The sequence below is a fragment of the Falco cherrug genome, chromosome 2 (assembly GCF_023634085.1).
Source record: "Falco cherrug isolate bFalChe1 chromosome 2, bFalChe1.pri, whole genome shotgun sequence".
Classification (NCBI taxonomy): domain Eukaryota; kingdom Metazoa; phylum Chordata; class Aves; order Falconiformes; family Falconidae; genus Falco; species Falco cherrug.
In genome coordinates this window covers 73,000,083-73,021,579 of record NC_073698.1, presented here as the reverse complement: position 1 = coordinate 73,021,579, position 21,497 = coordinate 73,000,083, and the positions used below count along the sequence as shown (strand labels likewise).

The window sequence follows — 21,497 nt, the reverse complement described above, 5'->3', positions numbered from 1 at the left end:
TCAGATGTTTAACGGGATATACAAATAAATTGCTTTCTAAATGAACAATTTATTAGTATAACCACCACAATCTTGTTTTTGCTGTAAGCACATCACTAGCATGCATCTAGTACCTAAAGAGGTAAGCACAGTTAAAAGGCACAAAACTTTTCCAAGATAAAATACAAAACAAAAAAACAACCACAGGCACCCATACATCAGGGAGAAGTACTTTGTCTCCATCCTGGAACCTCTGTACAACTTGATACATGAATAACTTCTTCCATATTTTACTAGGAAAACTGCAGTACAGAGTTAATCATATTCTCAGTGACTCTGGGGAAAAATCCCTGCTGTCAAAAATTCACCTTTCTTCAGTTAGATGTAAGTATCTAAAGTCCCCGTTTAAACACTGAGTTCAGTTTTTATACTTAATATAACATAATCATGTTTTGCAATATTTGATAATTTTAAAAAGTCTTCCAGAATCCAGAGTGTAGATTTTCAATGTTTATTATGAATCACATTCACAGTGCAATACAAATTACATAAAAAGCTATACAACAAACATACAAAGACTACATGAAGCACGTACCATTCTGTAATGCATACAGTACCTGATGCTTAGGCTGGAAGTGTTCTTAACACCTGTTAGCAACAAATGGAAGTCAAAAGATAAATAACCAGACTGAGAAACTCCTTCATTATTTAGGGTTTTTTTTAAGTAAAAAACTCTTCATTGATAGCCTGCTTACTAACATTTAAAAAAAAAGCAACACACTGCTCTTTCCCCTAGCATGTAGAAAAGTTCTTCCACTGTTTCAAGACTACATTAATTTTCAATTAATCATCCTGTCCTCCAGTAAAACTAGTCACAAAAAAATCAATTTAGCACTTTGTTTCCAGAGCAGGTTGGTCATGCGAAAAATAAACTATTAAACATACATATAATCATATGTCAGCACATAAGTTTGGAAATATATAGAAGTTTAGAGACCAAGATGGTCCAATATATGCACTGCTTAGATAAATTACACAATGACAGTTCTGAAGTACATTACAAAATTTTAATGTATTTTTGTGGTATGGACAGTACATTTACTGTATGTGTTTGGAATAATTTCATTGACGAGTTGCACTAGTACTTTGGAGACTGATCTAAGGTTTCATAGCCTCTCCTCACACATATATAAAAAAAAAAAATGCTGGCTGGCTAAGTGCAGATAAGTGGCAATTTCCACTACCAGTCAGATTCTGGTGGCAGTTTGATTTCATTTCACTTTGTCAAATAAAAACATTTCACAGAAGTGACATTTTTCTTACTTTCTATACACCAGTGGCTGAGTAACTTCAGGAGATATTTTTCTTATTTTAACTATGCATAACCTTAACAAGAGGTCCTAAGGATGTATTCTTGATACATAGTTTAAACTAAGGGCAAGCATTTGCCTAGTAGCAACAAAATGACAGCTCAGAATATCTTTTGGGCATGACAGAATTCTGAATTTCAGGAGAACGGATTCTTTCATGTGCTAATTCTAAAAAATTAGGAAAAGATGTGTTTTTAGCCACCCACTTTGGGAGCTCCAGAGCTATGAAACTGATGACTCATTTTCAGTTAAGGTGCACAAAATCTTCCCTTTTGACAGATGACCATAATGGGGAAATTACTGCTTTAGCCCCTCAACACAGCCCCAGTACATTCAATGGATTGTAAATGCTAAACTGGCATGCCACAATTTTAATTAAGAAATTTGGTTTTCTGTGTCTGCATGCACAGCCTGTTCAAGTATTACAGAGGGCTTGTAAACCTGGACATAAGTTTAAGTTCACGTAGAAAAATCATTAAGTATGCAATATGCAAAAATAAATCAATAATGTATTTAATATCCATCCATATATATTCGCATTTTACCATGCACTATATAGCAATAAGCATCCTTACTGATCACTATTCAAATGCATCTCCCAAAATGCTAGTAGCACTTCTTCAGTCTGTTTTTAGAATTAATCCAAAATAAACCCTATAGCAGTATAGTACTTTACAGATTAATTTTCACTACTACTACTGAGTGTAAAACCCTTCTCCTGGGGTCTAGTAAAGAACAGGGTTTTTCCATGCCATCAGAGACCTTCTCTGACTCCTGCCTGGTTGCTGTACAGCCCTTCTAGCAAACAACAAAGGTGCCAGAGACCTATTGCTCCAAATCCAAGGGAACTTAATGTATATCCCATCCATGACTTGGGAATACCAGAGACAGCTGCATCACCGCAGACCCTGAAAGAACCTTAAAGCATCTTCAGCAGAGCACTCATGCTCAGAATTCACCTCAAAGCAGAAGAGCCTGGCGAGTACTCACTTACCAGAATGGTGTTACAATTAGCATAACAGCAGTTATGCTTGCTGCTGCAAACAACTCTGTTCAAAAAGATGCTGAAGCAGAATAAGCCAGATGTGCATTTTAGAAGTCATGCATTATTGCTGAAAGCATGCTATAAGAATTCATTTCAGACTAGGCTTTTGAAACAGAACAAGGTCTTAAAAGAAAAAGATTAGTTAGGATGAGTTTGGTACAGTTCTCTGGATGATGCTCTGTTTGTGTTGAGAATGTACTCTGAATAATTAGAAAAGATAAGGTGGGCACCTGAAGGAGATAAGGAGACCATCGAGTCAGGAAATTGTTGAACAAAGAAAATTGAAAGGTCTACTCCACTTAGATCCCACCTATTGTGAATGGAATGATTAGGTGTCAAAATCAAATGAGTACATATGTAAAGACATTGTGTAACCTCTCATGAAAACTGTATAAAATACCTAACACTTCACTGAAAACTTGGGAGCTAGTTGTCCCATGCAAATCGGCTAGCTCCCCAGCGTTGCACAAAAATGCCTTTGCTGCTTAAAGACAAAATTAGTCTCTGAGCAGTTACTCTGTGCTGTTTTGGCATCACTTTCAGAAAAAGTCAACGACTACAGCTTCCTCTCTGGCCCCCAATGAAGACATATTTGCATGTGGGAAAGTTTTGAACAGCAAGTTTCGCATAAATGCACTTTCTAAACAATGTGTCTGAGTTAAAGATAACAATTGCTACTGCAGCAAATTTGAATCAGCATTGCACTTTTCAAATATGTATTACCATGAGATGTCGACAAGAAACATTCAAGTATCAACAGAAGTATAGAAATCACTGGAAAAAGTTAGTAGAAAACCTCCATTGTTTCTGGAATTGAAATACAAGTTTTAAACACAACATATGTGGGGATCTATGCCATTTACCCCAGTTCAGGTAATATGGTATTAAAACCACCAATAGCTTTACAAAAGGGATATATGAGGAATACAAAACCAAATGACAAAACTTCTCACATACTACAGCCATATTCAAGCCAAGTGTCATCCAAGCGCCAAGATAAACTGTGTGTGAACACCTTCATATTAAACTTCACATTCCCATCTGCATGTCAGCGAAGTTGTAGAAATTGTCTACATCTTGAGATGCTGATGCCTTGCTCTCCGATACAAAAACCTGTTTTATTAAACAAGGAAATAGTTATGCATCACTAGTAAAGAAATTCAAGTAGTCTTTGTTCATTTGGAGCCAGTAATGGTTATTTTTATTTTTGGATTTCATGAGAGGCACATCTCTGTTAGTTTCCACTGTGTGACAGATTAGTCCTAGAATTCTCTCGGCTCTGATGCACCCTTTGTTACCATCATCTGTCCTTATCAGACCTGCTTGCTTCAGTAACCCTTCCAGAAATGGGAAATAAAAGTCCTGGGCTCAATTATACAGGGGTCACACCTTAAGCTAGTGTCCATTTAGATGTGTTTTGCTTGGTATCATAAAGCCCTGTCCAGGGGAGGGGAGGAAAACAAACATGCAAAAACCTTAGACTACCATTTAAGTTTTCCTTTAGCAGAAAGGCAGAATTTGTAAAAATTACTCCCTTGCACTATATTGCCCTCAAAAAAATTAGTTGCTTCTTCAGCAGATGATTTTTTTAAAAAAAACCCTTCAATTACATTTGCATTTTGCAAAATGGATCAACACATGTGAAAGTCCAAGCTCTAGGACAGTCAACTTTGAAAGCTTTCACAAGTCAACTATTAATGCCCTAGGCAATGCCCCAATAATTCAGTAACAGACGGTGTTGTGGCTGTTCATCAGTCTCAACATGCAAGTGATAGTCTCAAAAGCTTAGAGTTCTTACTATCTTACATTTTCTATACCTCAAGAGGATACCATCATTATCTCAGCACATGTGTTGGCACAGCCAACTGAGCTATTCTAGGACTGTAGGAATGGGTTATTCCAGATGACTGTGCTCTTACAGTCACCACTTTTCTGCTTCAGCTCAGAATACCACATGGATGTAAACTATCACAGTTCCTTGAATTGGTTTACTTAAGCTATGTATTAAGATTAGTACCCTGTTATCCAGTAAATTTCCAATTAAAAAAAATAATTATATCATCACTTTGTAGTTTCCTAGACTGCTGTTTGGATGCATGGTAGACTTCTGTTTGAAGGGACTTAAGACCATCTACTAATTATTTGGCAGTTGTTTGGTGCAACAGCAATAGGTACCACAGCCACAACAGCTGAATCTTCTTTCAGCATCCTTCCCTACCAAGATATTACCATTTAAATTTTGCACAGTATTTTATGAATAAGTGATGATACAGAAGAACAACACTAGAAAGCATCCAAAAAAAAAAAGTGCAGAAGGTCACACCAGAAAGAATGTCAGAGGTAAAGAGTGCAGATGTACCTAGTCCACACAAATAGGGAGTCTAACTTAAGTGCACAGCATAGAGCTCTCCTTGTAACATGCTGTTTCTACCAAACAGCTCAAAAAACTCTGGTGGTACTGTTGCTGAAGAGCTTTTCTACCCTTACTATAGTATCCAGAGTTGTTTATCAGATTTATATCAGAAACAAAAACTTGGTGAAATTATGGCTGTTAACAGACAAATTTCATAATTTTTAACTCTGGTTTTCAAACACAAATGTAGCTAGCTGCTTAAAAGCAGATTAATCTTCTGCAAAGTCTTACAGGATACATGTTTTCCTAAGAGCTTTGCTTACTGTTTCTTGATCAGGGATACCTATAATTCTTTCTGAGCACTATAACAACTCTCAAACATGATAAGGGTAGCCAACAACGAAGCAAAAACATTTTACAGAGCATTCCTGAACCTTCTGGAGTAATAAGTATGAAGTTTGTTACTCCCTAAATTGCTTCTAAACTATGACCAAAGAAACACATTTTCTAAAAAAAGAATATGCATGATATTCAATCATCTAGGGATCTATGCACAAAGCCAGTGTTTATCAGAATTCTGGAGTTACATTTTATCTGAATAAAGATATATACTTCTCAGGAAGCCCAAAGTTCTGCTTCCTACTTCAGAGCAGCAAGTATTTAGTAAGCGATGTAGATTTTACTATGGAACCAGGCTGTAAACAGAAGTTTAAAATCCAGATGCAGTAAGTAATTCCGTATTCGGAACTGAACCCAAACCCTACAGATTCTCTCCAAGAGCAATGCTTACTTCACAGCATGGAGTGCACAGTCTGAAGTTTCTGGATACATCTCAGATCAGGGCATTCATAGAATTATAGTAACAGACATCAGTCATTTTAGTGAGGAAAACAAAATTTTATTTGTTCTTATATTTAATATCACTTCAGTCTTTGAATAGAGAAAAAGATCTAGAAGAACCAGTGAATTACTACCCAGTATCAGCTTTGTTCTGTGTGGAAAAAAAAGTAATATGCTAACCACACTAAAAAAAGCCACTGTAAGCTCCTGGTTTTTTACATTTTTCTGGTGAAACTGGTGGTGATGACTATTGGGTCACAAGAAGAATCAGTAATATCACAACACTGCCCAGACTGTAGTTGTAGTATTCTTCAGAATGAGAGCCAAATTAAAGCCTGCTACATATCAGGTTTTCGCTGGTGCAATAAGCAAACATTAGCTGCATTTGAGATGACTTATTACAAGATAACTGTTTCTCAGAAACTGGGCAGTCTGGTTCTGAGTCAGTCTTTTGAAAGGAACTGAAAGACAGCAAGCAACTGTATGGACACTATGTCTCAAAGCCATTCTAGTCTTCATTGAGGAGCTGCTTGAAAGCAAAGGGTTTGTCATTTCCTTGTTATCAGGAGTGCTCTAATTGTTTCCAGAAAGTTTCTCAAAACCAATGTCATTCAGAGAAATGGGGACAGCAAGCAAAGAGGAAATGTGGTGTAAAGAAGCTACAGTAAAACAAACTGACAGAAGAAGGAGGAAAAAAATGCCTTTCAGGAAGACACCTGTAGTATCTTACACAGCAAAAGTAAACCTTGAAAAAAGTTGAAATCCGATCATATTACATTTATCAAGGTTTAATAGACTAGAACATGACACAGCAGAGTTTAGTATAAGACTTGAGCAGAGCTTTTCCCTACTACATTTATGGAATTTGTTTTTACTATTATATGAAATAAGAGTTTTAAGTGGAAATCTTCTACTCTTCAATGGATATGGGGATTTAGTACTCTTTCCTAGGGCAATTTTTCTTGTCTCTGACAGGCATCTTGAGTTTTTGGGTACAAAAGAAACTAAAACAACAGCAAGAAAATAGCATATCCAGATTTTACTATTCAGAAACTTTAAAAGGTTGTCTAGTACATCAATGCCACAGCTTGAGCATCAAGTATCACAGACATCCTGTATGATTTTCTGCCAATAAAGCAATACACCAGCTTACCTTGGTCCCGCTAAAAACATCATTTACAGTGCTTTGACATCCTTCCACAGCACCATCTCCACTGAACTCCAAAGCAACCACTGGACCTAGAAGAGAGTTTCATCTAGAATCAACACCACTTTCAAACTTGAAACAGTAGATTTCTCAACCCATAGAGAACTGTGAAGCTTGCAAGAAGTGTTTCATGGTTTTTGCTTGAGCAGCCATAACACTGGATAAAGAATTAAAAACACCTAACCATAGCTTCAAAGTACAGTGTTATCTGAGAAGAAAATATCTGCAATTCCATGCTCATTTTTGCAGAGATTCTGGCAGGATTCCAGTTTTACTTCTTGAAAGGCAGCAATGGCACAAAACCACTACGGAGCGCAGGGCATCATGGAAGTGAGTCAGACTACTGCTCAAATAGTGAGCCATTTCACAGACATCTGGAGCAGGACTGAGTCATTCAGGCATTTTTGCCTCAGTCCCAAGATAGAAAACGGCCTGATTTCTAGACTCGTTCTCACCCACTGTTTGCAGATCCCCTTTCTCTGGTTTCATTCTGAACACATTATTTCTTCCCACATGGGTGCAAGATAGCCCTTAAACTAGATTGTCATCTAATAGCTATAATAACTTTTGTCCTATTCTTGCAATGAGTATCACAGACCTCTTACATTACTATCAAACAAACTGCATGTTGCTACTAAGTTTGGGAGCGTGTATTGAGCTTTAGCATGTAACAGATGGCAAGACGTCAGTACTTCTGCAGGAAGAGGCAAAACCCAATTACAGTCAGATCAATAAAAAGGCTTTTGAAATACTCTGACAGTACACCAGTTATAAACAGGAATTTAACACTTGCCTGCTTTATACACATCTATACTGGATTTGCTTAAATATGTATACAGGAACACTGAACATCCAGGTGGCTGAGCAGCAATGGTGCTAAGTTAGAAACAGCCTAAAAGCTTCTTCTGACCATGCCAGACAGATCTGCATCTGCCATTGCTCCTGAGCTTTGCAGCTGGACCACTAGAGGGGGGGCAGAGCCACAAAATACGCATGGAATGGCTCATTTATGATGCCTTCAGGAGTTTCAGCTGGTTTAGGGCCTGGTTTAGGCTTTGGAAGCCTTTGGATGAGGCTTCCAAAACTCATCTCAACTGGCTTTACATTATGCCCTTCAAACACAGTCTTCTCCTTCAGTCCTCTTTGTTCTCCAGGGCTCTCAAGTGATAGCTAGGTTTCTATAGCAAGAAGAGAAAGAAAACAACACAAACTCACCTTTTTCAAGCAGTGGAATGAATTCTGATGCACGCTGCTGGAAAACTCTGTGAGCATCCTCTGCCTTCATTAAGACTTCTTTAGTCTGTACCAGCTGAAAGCCTTTACCAGTCATCTTTTAACAGAGAAAGAATTCATGTTAAAAATGCTTCCCAGGCAGAAAGTTCAACTCAAGTATCCATTTTCCCCACACACATTAAGTCACAGAGCAAAGGGACCCTTTCTGCTTTTTTCAAAGACCGTTTGCTTTTTCTACATTTCTGTTTATTTTCATTCCATTCATCCAGATTTTCTTCTCTGCCCTAGTGCACCTAGACGAGTAAACGTGAATATTTTTGTTTTATATTATGGCCCTGGGTTGTGATTTTTTTCCCCACAATCCCTCACAAGCTGAAACTAATGGGAGTTAAAAGCATTCAGCATCTGGAGTCAAGCAGTTAGTTCTCATTAGTCTGCAATAGCTCAGTCAAGGGTTAGCTCAAACTTCATCTATCCGCTGCTGAAGTTTTCCATTTTGGAAAAATAGTTACAAACTTTCAAACACACACAACTTTTTACTTCAAATCTAATGCAAAACAAAAAGCATATGAAGAAGGAGCAACAATGTATTTCCAAAGCATCGATTAATCCACAGAGCCTTAAGATTTCTACAGAATCTCACTAACTAGTCTTTTAGCATCTTCTTAACTGTAATTTCTAAGGAACTACTAACACAGGAGAACAATCCATTATCCTTTTGACTGTAGCTATTCCTTCTTCATAAAAGAACCACCCATAAGTATCATCTCCCTTCATTCCAGTAGCTGTTCCTAACTCAGTTCCACAAAAACCCAACTGGGCAGTGGGGAAGCATGGAAACACCCTATAACTTTCTTTCCTTGCAGTTAAAAACCCAAGGGAAAAAGCTCCATTAGTTCTTTTCTTGATCCTACAGCACTGGGATCAGCAGCTTTTGCAGATACCTCTCTCAGAAGCCACAGCTCATGCTTACTGGCTCTGTCATCCCTGGCACTCCAGGGTGCTAAAAGCAGCCAGCGACTCCCAGATTTTAGCTCCAGGAAAGCCCAAACTCAGCCAAGCTTAGGAGCTGCTGCCTCACCAGGGGTAGGTGGGGGTTGGGGGAGGAAAAAAACCCCACACACCACAAAACAGCTCCAGCTATTTAAGTAATCCAAGACAGCTGACCAGCCATGACCATGACAAACAAACACTGCCCCTTCCAGAAAAAGTTCCAGTACTGGGTGGCAGGGAGGATATAACGTAACAAGGTATTTTTTAAAAGTCTTTCTTAGTACTGGATAATCTTTCAGGACTGACAGTTTTGTTAGACATCACTTTTAGGGCAGTAAGCTAACAAGTTAATTGGCTATACCCCTTTCACAAGCAATTGCTTTTGCTAATCACTTACTCCACATTTGGCCAAGTTCATCCAATCAACTATGCATTTTCTTCGGAATGTAGCTTTGGTGTGCCATGATGGAAAAGCACACTGGAACCTATTAGAGGATAGACATGCCAGTCACAGGATGTCAGCTATAAACCAACTGTCTGATCAGATGATCTCCAGTCTCTCACTTTGCTTTAAGGTTTTAAACAGTGCAGTTGATCAGTATGGTTAGTAGACAAGCAGAGCCTCTGCATTTTCCTTTCAGGGAGCACCAGAGGCTGTCCAGGGGAAATTTCAATTAGAAAATCAAAAAGCTGAACACGAAGGCCACTTACCTCATCAATTAACTTCCTGGCATTTGCAGTTGTGTAGTCACCAGCAAAAAACACAGCCAAACACGATTCATCACTGCTTTTCTGTCTCCGCCCTCGAGTTACTGGTACTATGCTCCTCATAGCATCAGTAGAAATTCTGACAGCTTTCAGCTCCTCAGAAGCGGGCAAAGGAACATGATCTTGGACTACAGCATTCTCAGGCAAAAGGGCCCAATTATTTTCTCCTGACACAGGGGTAAAGTCATGGATGTTGCTCCATGTGTTATTGAAGATACTCAGTCCAGCATCTTTAAATTGTAAAGCAAGCTCAGGATAATAGTACTGGAAACATCCGAATTTCATACTTGTGGAGGACTCTATAATAGGCTGGGTGGCACAGCACAAGAATACCTCCAGCTTTCTGCAGTCCCGAGTGCGAAACTGTTGGCAGGCCACTATGCATTTACAGTCTTTGCAGTCACGGAAAAACACACTGCCTTTTACTGGTCCTAAAAAGATTCGGCAGTTTACACAGTCATCAATAGTGATTGTAGCAGAATGGTCAAATATGTAGATACTACAATTCTCACAGTCCTGAATGACAAATTGTTGCCCTGCTACTTTTCCAGGCAGTCGACCCACAGTTTCATCTTTAAGTCCGGAAAAAGTGTAATCTTTGGGGTCAATCTGAAAAAAGAAGGACGAAAAAAATAAAAAAGTTAACATCTTCACATACAGAGAATATTACAATGCTAAATGTCAACTTACATGCATTAATTGAGGTAGCACTGAACTGTACAGGATAATTTGCCAGAAAACTCTTCAGAGTGCTAAGAAATCAGAAGCAACTCTTCTAGCTAAACAACTAAACAACTCAATGCACAGTGTTGAGGTACAACAAAGAATTGAATCTACACTTCTGAGATGCTCCAGTGGAAAAAAAAGCTAACTCAGTTAGTCCTCTAATAAAGAAAGGGGGCATGAGGAGCTAGTTTTCTCTGTGGACTGTAAACAGTTCCAGCAAGGATGATGGTCCTGACTATTATCATAATAACCATAATAAATGGATTGGCCAACATACTTACAGATCCATAAAGCTACAGATACACAGTATTTCCTTTTCAAGTAGCTTCCTTGGTCATATTTTACCACAGCTCAACATGTTGTAAGGAAACCCTGCTGCTTTCAGGCAGTATCTCCTTTATTGTGTTTACAAACTACAAAGATTACTGTGATACTTATCTGCATCACAGCATTATCTTGTGCTAACAGCAGCTATGGGATTGTTTTAGCTACAACGGCAGCAGTGGTGCAGGGGGCTCTTCTCCAGCATCCCATCGCTTCTACCCCCCACCGGGGAGGGACACTTCAGAGAGACTGTGGCTTTCCCTGGGACTCTCCACTGGGGAGCAGCGACACCCAGGACAGTATGAGATACAGCTGTACAGCATGAATAATACAGCCCATGCTGTCATAACACCAAAGGAATCCGAGCTGGCTCATTTCTAGATATGTGTAAGTCTCAAAATAACTGCAATTCCCCAAGCAAATTCTACTCTGCCCTCTTGTGAAAGCTTATTAAAACAGCACTTAGAAATATACAAGTACCTGAACTAGCCTAACACAAGACCACTTCACAAACCTGGTATTTGATTATCAGCCTGAGGTCCGTAAAGTTTGCTGCACCATAATCAGTGTTAATGCATTACAACAATTTCTGTATAGTCCAGTTTGTAATAAACTCCTCCTGCCCAGCACTGCATGTTTGCATGAGATTTAGAGACCCGAGAAAGGCACAACCCAGGATGGGTTAGTGCCAGACACTCACTAAACCAGCTCAGCCTAGGTAGCTTTTGTCCAGAGCAGCTAATGAAAACCGAAAGTCTCTACCAACCAATAAAAGGTACTCCTTTATATACAACATAGCTGACCTCCGGACAGGAGAGGAGGTTTGCAGCTGATGAATTTCCCACAAAATTCAAGTTGCAACAATGAAGATTGGCTTCCTAGAAATCTCCCCTCAGTCATACTTAACAGCACTAGTACACATCCAGGAAAGTTAGCTGGAAGAATTACAAATAAAACTGGGAGGCTCGAATAATAATGAACATGGAGACACAGCCACACGGTACGATTAGGATTCAAACTTCTAAGGTCTTAAGTCTCATGTAACCTTACATATTTGATCCACATATATTTATACTTATATTCTCTCAAGTTTAAGAACAGAAGTATCAAAATTGTTTTTGGACATGTTCTTCCCAGGCATCTCCTAGAATGCTTATGTGTAATATATATATAACATTTGTTTGCTTGCTTTTTAAATAACCTTGGGAGACAAGCTTACTGCCTTCACAACAGGGTATAGAAGAACAGTTACTTCTCTTCGGGAGGAGGAATTCCTAGCTTCTGGAACTTACAGCTTTTTTGAAAATAGGCACCTAAGCATGTCCTTCTAAATTGCCCTGCTCTAAAAAAGCCTCTCCAACAGCACTAGCTCATCCTACACAACAGCCTTTACAGAAAGATATGTGAAACTTCAACTTCATCTTGCAATTTCATTTAGGCCTAGGTAAAAAACATTGGTTAATCAGCTAACCCACAGCTTACAGACAATTTTAAATGAGTACACTTGAAAAAAATAGTAGTTGAATTTAAATGATTAAAAAAAATGTCAACTTATTACTAGATTCAGGAGCTCAATTTTATTTCCCTGATGTGAATCAAGAGTTCTGCCCTGACACAACTCTTACTTCTTAGTTTGTTCACCACACTAGGGAGTTGGCCAATTTCCTCTAATTTTGCTTTGCAGTTTTCCTTTTAAAGACCAAGAATATTTATTGACTAACACTTCTGTCCACACTGGAGGGACTCAACAAAATAGATTTAACACTCTCTCCTCCCACTGGGTTATTGCTCCTGTGAGGAGGGGGTAATCTAAGAGACTGTGGTAGATCTGAATGTTCTACTTCCCCTGGGTAAAAGAAGCATGCCAGAAAAAGGAGTGTGAAAGCAGAACTACAGTTTTGAGGATGCATCCAACAACTGTTAATATGCTTATCACAGAGTTCCATGCTCACCATCTCTGAAGTCTGCAGTTATCATCAACAGGTTAGTATTAAATCACTGCATCCACCTTCCTTCCCCTGACAGTCAACACTAAGTGCTGCTTAAGCTTTGTCTCAGCAAGGTAGCAAAAAATCAGGCTAGGAAAACAAAAAACAACAGAAGAAGATAACCGTACAGCCACATACAACCATTACCAGGGCTATGTAGATTTTGCTGCCTGTTCATCTGGTGCAACTTTTGCTGTAAAATCCTAAACATGTGATAGGTCAACAAAAATCAGCTGTTCAAAAGCTCATGTATTTGCATTTGGATAAAGCTTGAAAGAACTTTGTCCAAAGCCACCTATCTCACCCGGACAGATGCTCTACTCTCCATCTCTTAATACATTTTGAAATGTCTTTTTTTTCCCCCCAGACTGGTGTAAGTCCAAATGATGACAGTACAGAGACAACTTCTAATGTTTTCAGCTGAATTTGGAGTTTTTGGACCAGGTATGAGTTCTACATTAATAGATATGCATGCAGTTCAAGAGTTGAAACCTTCTAACAGAAGTGCTATGTGCAGGTTCAGGAATTACTCCATAGACAGACTGAAAATAACCAGATAGGATGAAGAAGTAATCCCTGCTTACACAATATTGTTCCTCCTCAGAGGTACAGAAGTCTCAACTTTGGTTATCAGCGATGACCAAGTCTCTTAAAAAGGACCGGAGGACAAATTGTAAGGAGCAGAGATTTTAAAGAACAAAGAAAAGAGAGAAGTGAAGGCAAACAAAAGCCTGTCATGGTTGCTTTGAACTCTAGGAAGTTCTGCTGCAACAAGTGCAAGGTGTATTAAGCAGCTTTCCTTCCTGCAAACACTTGTCTTGCAAGAAGGTCAGAGAGCAGACGTGAAGGCTGCAGATGACGTACATCTCTTCAACTACCATTATCCAGTTTACTGGCACCAAGACAAGGCAGCTCCCATCTGGAAGACGACTTAGAAGTATTAAGCCCTCACAGCTTTTAGCGGTGACCATGCCTCAAATCACCAAGGATCCCAACAGCTTCTTGAACTCTTTCTGCTATGAGTTCATATCTTAACAAGACTTTTCCCTGGGTCCATCCGGAAAAGAGTTTTTGTCAGCCACAATATCCCACCACAAATACAAGACGACACTGCTGTTCTTCATGGATCACAATTCTTCCCACGTTACCTGGGTCTAGCCTGCTGAGAAAAAAAGTAATTTATAAAGTCTTTCTAAACCACTTACACCAAGGTCTTCTCTTCTAATATAATTCTCAAAACAATCATTCCCTCTCTCTCTAAATCATAACTGATGGCAGTTCAGCTATGGGCTTAAATACAGTTGATGACATACAAGAGTCAGCTTCTGACCCAGTGACATTAAAAGCTGCAGCTATAGGGTAGGCACACAAACTTAAGAAGCTTTATGTGCTATTTCTGTCGGTAGGGAATTAACAGAAAGGAAATAAGTAAGAAAATTGCACTCCCAGGCCTAGACACTTCTGCATATTCACACTTGCATGGGTTCAGTACCCTTAAATACTGAGCTGCAACAACCACTGGAGACTTTTGAAGCTACCTCTGGCAGATGTCTAGATTCTCGGGCAACAAGAAAGTGTTGAAAGAGGGACAGTATATGCCAGTTCCAGTCACTAGCATACAGTTTTTCCCATCTTGGAGTATCTCCTGCATACCTTTACTTCAGATGTGGCCAATAAAACAGTCTGAATGCACATTTTATTCTATTCTTCGTAATCTTCCCTCTCTCCCACATACCCCCAATAGCATAAAATGGTCATTCTCACACTTTTCTGAGCAGCAAACTATTGCCAAATACTGCAGATGGAAGAGGAAGAAGAAAGGAAATTACTACATGCCTACATCTGACTTAATTGGAAATATTGTTTAGTAAGTACCTGCTGACTATCAACTATCGGTTGATAGACTACTTTTTGAGACATACAGCAGTAGTTCTGGTGTACTGGGAAGCGTAAGAGAGATGCATTGGATTTAAGGGCAAAATATTTCATTGTTTAGTTAGAGGGAAAAGTGATTTTATTTATATTCCAAACCAAAATATAAAATGACTACCTAAATGAGATCTAGATAGTTAAAGATGCCCACATCAGCTCAGACCATTCTAGCAGAATCCTCAAATCTAAGGTAACTAACGAAAGACTACGTATGATTTATGTAGAAAGCTAAACTTCGGAGGTTTTTTTTTTTTTAACTGTTTGAATACAGCCATCACTGTCTGATATATTGACGATAGGATAGCTGCATGCTGGCTATCAACTAAAACAATTAAGCTGCAAGTCTACTGACGTAAAACAAAACCCTACTTGTTCCTTTTAAAAGGAAAAAATCATCAGGGGGGGAAGGGAAGTCCCTCTTAACTTTAAATGCCATTGCGATCACAATTAATCCAATCCTACTTCTATGAAGATTAGACAATGGCAAAAAAGATAATGCAGCTTTTTATGCTTCTTTTCCTGCAGAGGTCACAGCACGTGGGTATGTCTGCTGTCACAAGACACAAAACCCCAGTTCCTGTCTATAGGGACCCATACTCAAGTTACTGCTGTGGTTATGGCTCTGGTCATGCATGTAAACAACATTAGTCACAGAAGACAGTAAGGTAAGAAAGGAAAAGGGAAACTGGGAGCAGTAATACAATCTTAAATTCCAGGTGGAAACCTGCTGAAGAAGGCCAAGGAGGACTAAGCACCACCAAGTTCCTCTCCCACACTTGGTCAGAAGGGGACTCTTATGACAGCCCAATGACATCAACACATAACAAGTCCTTAGGAGGCAGTGCAGAAATAACAGACTCAATCTGCTTACTCTCTTCGACTAAGAATCCCAAAGCAGCAAGAAACTGAATACTCATCCTTCTCCCTGTTGTTTTCAAGATAAGCTGATCCTTTGGTTCTTTTGCTGCACCGTGAGTAATCTTCACACAGTTCTCGGAAACCAAGGGTCAGCAAGCATTACAGAGATCTCAGCAGACTTACAACGCAATCTGAATTTGATTAATTTTTGCATACCTTAAAAACGCAAACTTCTGTCGTCACCTAAGTGAGGTCATGTAGGAAGTTGACAAGATCCCCAAAATTCATATACTTCCCTTATTTTTAATTCAACTATCAGTACCTTATAGTATTTTGCATTTAAAGTTTTCTACAACATGGTGCATTTTCAGGGCTATTATACAAGAGTTAGATGGCCACTAGGATACTGTCCTGTTACTCTGGCTAGGTCTACACTGGCAGACAGTACCAATACTCATCATCTGTTGCCACCAGAACATAATTAAAATAGACTACACTACTGATGCTTTCCTTCAGAAGCAGAAGAAAGTTTCACTGGAGGAACTCTTCAGGTTCAGAGCTTCTTCCAGCATGGCTGTCAGCTAGCAGTCACTTCACATCCCTAATCAGACAAGCACACACACATTTGTGTGCCCACACTTCTCTGCCTACAATGAGAGTATCAGCATGGTATTAGTTTACAGGAAGACAGCTGGAGTGTCTGAGCAGCAAGACTTACCCACCCATAACAACATACAAGGGATAGCTTACAAGAACTGCAGGCAATTGCCAAACCTGCTTGCAGAACCACACTATAACCAGAACTGCATCACCGAGTAGGAGAGCCTAACGTTAGAAACAATCCCCCAACAGAAATGGTGCATCAACACATTATTAGAAGTAACAGGAAATGAACATCAAAAGACCACCAGCCTATCTGTTGACAGAGTTGAGGTTTTCTGGGTTCAGAATACAATTCAATGCACCTGATGCACAAAAGGGAGTATTGATTTTGCAAGTTTTCCCACTGACTTCAGTCTGTGTGTGAACAAAAACTGTGAAATGGGCAAGTGTAATATACGTGATGCATCAGAAATGAGAAAGCAATAGGCAACTGGATAATATATCAGGGACAACACTTAAGGCTGCTACATTAACACTGATCTAGTACTGCTTATACAAACTGAGTTCAACCAGTTTAGCACACTAAGTGCTCAGTATTCCTTTACCTATGGCCAGGTGCCTCAATACTGCTTTCCTGGATATAATGTACTAAGCATACACCCAAAAGCCCCACGAAAGGTAAGGCTGCAAAGAGCAAGAGAAATGAGCTTAAACATTAAGTAGCTGTTCTTGAGCTGGACAGTACAAAATTATGCAGCTAAGTTGACGGCTTCTGTGGCTCAGTAGCACAGCACAAACTCACTGATTCTTCTAGTTTCTAAGAGGCTTTTATAGAAAAGGAGGAAGTTGTTGTACGTGCAATACATTACACGCTTTTTTTTCCTCCAGAGATAGATTGTTGGTGCTGCAATAGCCTCATCTGTTAGCTTGAATATACTTCCAGCACGTCAACAACAGTCATCTCCTTAGCAACAAGGCTGGCTGTTCTCTGAATCAAGTATTTCTATGTCCTGACCTTCCTCCTTTTAGTTTTAGAAGTTAGTGCCACATAAGCACTATGTAAAAAGTGCTCGTATCTGTTGAGCTTTAGCTGACGAATTTGCTCTAAAACTAAATAACATGGTTTCAAATGCTCATTTAGTAATTTACTTTTGCACAGAGCTAAGACTTGTTCTGCTACTCTAAAATGTGGTTTCAGTACAGCCCCTCTCCCTGCGAGAACAGTCTCCAAACCAGTAACAGGCTGCCACCCTCCCCTTCTCTCTCCAACGTGGCACTACAAATATCCACTAGCAAGTCAAAGCAACAAGCCCAACACAGATCAACCATCTTTATCCTCAAGGAACAGATTCCTCCAGGCCATGCACACACTCTCTCCATTTCAGCTTGTTTTAATCTACTTGGAAGACTTAAGGGACACCCTAGAGCACACAGCCAAGTTTAAAAAACAAGCAAGTTAAGCATTTAAATAAGTTCACACATTTTCTTTTCTATACTTGTAAAACATGGCCTAAAGGTTTGGGAATGTTGTTTGTTAAAACCACATCAATTGTTTACTGCCTGTCCTGTTTTCTCCTTCCCCACCCAAAGGCAGCTGGAGCGGAGGGGAGGCCTGGCAGGGCTTCAGTGTCACGACATTTTGGAAGTGAAACTTGAAATTAAGGTGGGAATAAATACATTTAATCCAACACTTCAGTGCTTTCCTGCTTGAGGCTTCATGATTGCCTTCAGCAGGTCAGGAAACAGCACTGGGAAGGATTTGTCTTCATCTGTCACTTCAGGGACTGGCAAGCTAGTTCTAGTTCCATTAGCTTTAGGAAAAAAAAAAAAGAAAAAGAAAATCCCCAAACCAAACATCTAAAAAACCGCGACTCAAAAACCCAGCAGCCAAGCGGGAAGAGCAGATACTCCTGACAGCCCGGACAGCAGCCCCAAGCGTTACCCTCCCCGCACGGCGGGTGCGGAGACCCGGGCTCAGCCCGGCACACGCCGCCAGCGGCCGCCATCCCCGGGCCGGGCCCCGGCGCGCACCCGCGGGGCTCTCAGCCGCCCCGCAAGCCCCGACGGCGGGCGGGCACACACCGCCCGCGGTGGCGGCCACGGCCAAGCCGAGGGCCACCACCTGCCTGGGCAGCGGGGGGGCGGCCCGAGGGCGCTGCCCCACCGTGAGCAGCCGCCGCCGCGGGCAGGGCACAGCCCGACCGGGCGCTGGTGCTGGCACAGGCGGCAGCCACAGGACGCGGCGTGCCGGCCCCTCCGCTGGCAGCTGCGGGCGCCTGGTAACCCCCTCGGGCCAAATACTTTTTGTTTTTTGTTAAACAAAGGCACTTCCCCGCGCGGGCCGAGCCGTCACCGCGGCACCGGAGGAAGCGGGCTCCCTGCCGGGGCGCTGCCCCCGCCCCCGCGCCGAGCCCCGCCACGGCGGCAGCCCCGCGACCGCCGGGCGGCGAAGCTGGGCAAGGCGCTGCCCCCCGCCAAGGCAGCCGAACCCCCGCCCGAGCCCCGCGGCCGCCGGGACGGTACCTTGGGTCGCTGGTCCCAGCTGTACTGCGGCGCCTTCTCCTCGCCGGCCGCCGAGTCCTGCCCGGCCGCCGCCGCCTGCTGCTGCTGCTGGCCGCCCTGGGCCGGCTTCCTACGGCGGGAGAAGAAGCAGCCCATGGCGCCGCCGCCGCCCGCCCGGCCCGCGGGGAGAGGCTGGGAGCACGGGAGCGCGCGCCAGCGCAGCGCCTCGCCGCCCCGCCCCGCCCGCTTCCGGTTTCCCCCGTCTCCCGTAACGACGGCGACACTTCCCCCCGCCCCGTCCCGCTCCAGCCCTCGCAGAGCGGCCGCCCGGCAGGGGAAGAGGCCCAGGCGGCGGCGGGAAGGGCAGGCGGCGCACCCCCGGGGCCGCGGGGAAGCGCAGAAATGCGTCTGTCGGCGACCGCCATCGCCCCCCGCCCCGAGGGTGCCCCCACGGCCGGCCCGCGGGAGCGGCCCCGGCCCCGGCCCGACTTCTCCGCCGCGGGTCGGGGGGCGGTAACTGCCCGTGAGCCGGCACCCGAGAGCGGCCCGCGGCCCCTGAACCGTGCGCGGGTTCGGCTGTGGAAGGCGCCGTCAAAATGCCAAGTGCGGCGTGCAACTGCGGACCGGCTGCACCGAGCCGGTCCCCGTAGGTGCAGCCCGCGGTGCCCTGGGCGTGCGGCACCCCCGGCACTGTCGCCTCGCTCGGCTCCGGAGGGGACCGCACCGGCAGGCGCGGCCGCCCTGGCTTCTCGCACGTGTTTCAGGGCACCGGCAGCGAGTGGCGGCACAAGAACCCACCGCGTCCTGCTGCTTTGTGCCGCCCTTCGCAAAGAGTCGGGCTTTCCGTGGGGGTTGTGTCTGGGGGTTTTGGGGGGTTTTCTTTTGGGATTTTTTTCGCCCCAGAGTTCAGGGGTTTTTGGGTATTTCCGCCCCGCGCCAGAGGAAAAAAAGAAAACACAATTTTTAGTAGACTGTCCAACCATTCAAAGCCATTTCCCCCAAGGTTTTACAGATTCTGTTCCCGGGGGTGCGGGGGAAAGGCTTCAGAATTGTCTCCGAGGTTTTGTTACCCAGTGGTGGGCTGGCCTTGGCCAGCTGCCAGCTGCTCCTCACTGCCCCTCCTGAACAGGACAGCGGGGGAAAACATGGAAAAGCTCGTGGGTCAAGATAAAGACAGGGAGATCACTTACCGGTTACTGTCACAGGCAAAACACTTGACTTGGTAAAACTAACTTTTTTTCCCCAATTAAAAAAAAGGTTGGATGATGAGAAACAGACTAAATGAAAACAACACCTTTCCACACCCTGCCACTTTCCCTGGACCAACTTCACCCCTCCATTTCCAGCGCTCCCACTACTCCCACCGCTACTCCCAAGCAGTGCAGAGGAGCTGGGGAATGGGAGCTGCAGTCAGCCCATAACAGTTCTTCTTCGCTGCTCCTTCCTCTTCACTTTGATCCAGTGTGGGTCCTTCCGTGTGCTGCAGCCCTTCAAGAACTACTCCAGCATGGGCTCTCCAGGGACCGCAGTTCCTTCGGAAAATATCCGCCTGCTCCATTGCGGGGTCCTCCATGGGCTGCAGTGTGGGTATCTGCTCCACTGTGGTCCTCTCCATGAGCCGCAGGGAAACCCCTGCTCCAGCACCTGCAGCACTTCTACCCCCTCCTTCTTCTCTGACCTTGGTGGTCACACTGCTGTTTCTCACTTCTTCCCCTTACTCCTCTCTGTCACCCTGCTACAGAGTGGTTTTGCCCTTCCTTAAATGTGTTTTCCCAGAGGTGCCGCCGATCTGGCTGAGGGGCTCAGCCATGCCCGGTGGTGGGCCTGCTGCAGCTGTCTGGAAGTGGCTGTGTGTGGCCCTGGGCAGCCCCCGGCCTCTCCTCACAGAGGCCACCCTGGCAGCCCCCCGCTGCCAGCACCTGGCCACGTACACCCAGTATATACTCACTTACTTCAGAGCCATTTTGTGTAGAATAAAGGACAGTATTCCTGCTGTAGGAGCTGAAGAGGAAGAAAAGAGGAGAAGCCCTGGAGAAGTAGCAGGGAACTGCTCTGCCAGCTGAGCAGGCTGAAAGGCTTGCCCGGATCAGGGCCCCAGGGACAGCAGAAAGGAGGAAGCAAGACCAGTTGGCCAGAAATGGTCGCTAGGGAAGGGGGTGACACCTTTTCTGGCACCAGCTGTACTGTGAAACCTTATGCCTGGGCAGGTGTGAAGCTTGCTCTGTGGTTTTGATGCTACAGTCCAAGTGAACAGCTCAGCCAGCGCTACACACAACAACACGGAGTACAGTTTTACATCTCAGCTACAATTTATGAGTCACTCATCTGGGTTTCGTGGGCACCAGCTGGCTGGATCCTGGTCTTTCACCAAGTCTTCTCTGCACCAGCTCTTTCCATGGTGTGTCCAGCTAGGCCGGTTGGAGACAGTTTGCAACCGCAGGCAGTCTAATACACCCTCACCTCCGCTAGCTCACTCTCTTGAATTCTTAACAGTCCTGCAAGACTCCTGTGTAATTTATACAGACTAGCAAAATTCTGAGTTCTTTTGCTAACCAGGCTCCTCTTTCTGTACATCCATTAAAAAAACCTAAAACTTTTTGATAGAAAGAATAAAAATAACGTTTGACACATTTTTGTTAAAGGCTAAAATACCATTTAATTAATCTATGCAAAACTTAAAACTACATTGCCAAAACACTGTTACCTCACGTTAATGGATTATCTGTCGTAACAGAGGACTTCACAGTCCATGTGTGTACAGAGGACTTCTCGCCTC

At 43.0% G+C, this 21,497-nt stretch overlaps 1 protein-coding gene across 1 annotated transcript; it reads right to left on the bottom strand.

Annotated features, from left to right (window-relative positions):
• Positions 1-476: 476 nt before the first annotated feature.
• On the bottom strand, positions 477-18,961 carry RP2 (RP2 activator of ARL3 GTPase). Its single transcript, XM_055702568.1, has 5 exons — positions 18,743-18,961; positions 9,732-10,397; positions 8,010-8,124; positions 6,741-6,826; positions 477-3,507 (listed from the first exon to the last, which is right to left on the bottom strand). The coding sequence occupies exons 1-5, from the start codon at positions 18,875-18,877 to the stop codon at positions 3,424-3,426; spliced, it is 1,086 nt and encodes a 361-aa protein (XP_055558543.1). The 5' UTR covers positions 18,878-18,961; the 3' UTR covers positions 477-3,423.
• Positions 18,962-21,497: the final 2,536 nt, after the last annotated feature.

Bases quoted from the DNA above. Each gene is read 5' to 3' on its own strand.
- RP2 (XM_055702568.1), bottom strand. From the start codon at position 18,877: ATGGGCTGCTTCTTCTCCCGCCGTAGGAAGCCGGCCCAGGGCGGCCAG. The intron at 10,398-18,742 runs GTACCGTCCCGG...TTCTTTTTTCAG, and splicing joins GCTGGGACCAGCGACCCAAG to ATTGACCCCAAAGATTACAC. The intron at 3,508-6,740 runs GTAAGCTGGTGT...TTAATAAAACAG, and splicing joins ATGTTTTTAGCGGGACCAAG to GTTTTTGTATCGGAGAGCAA.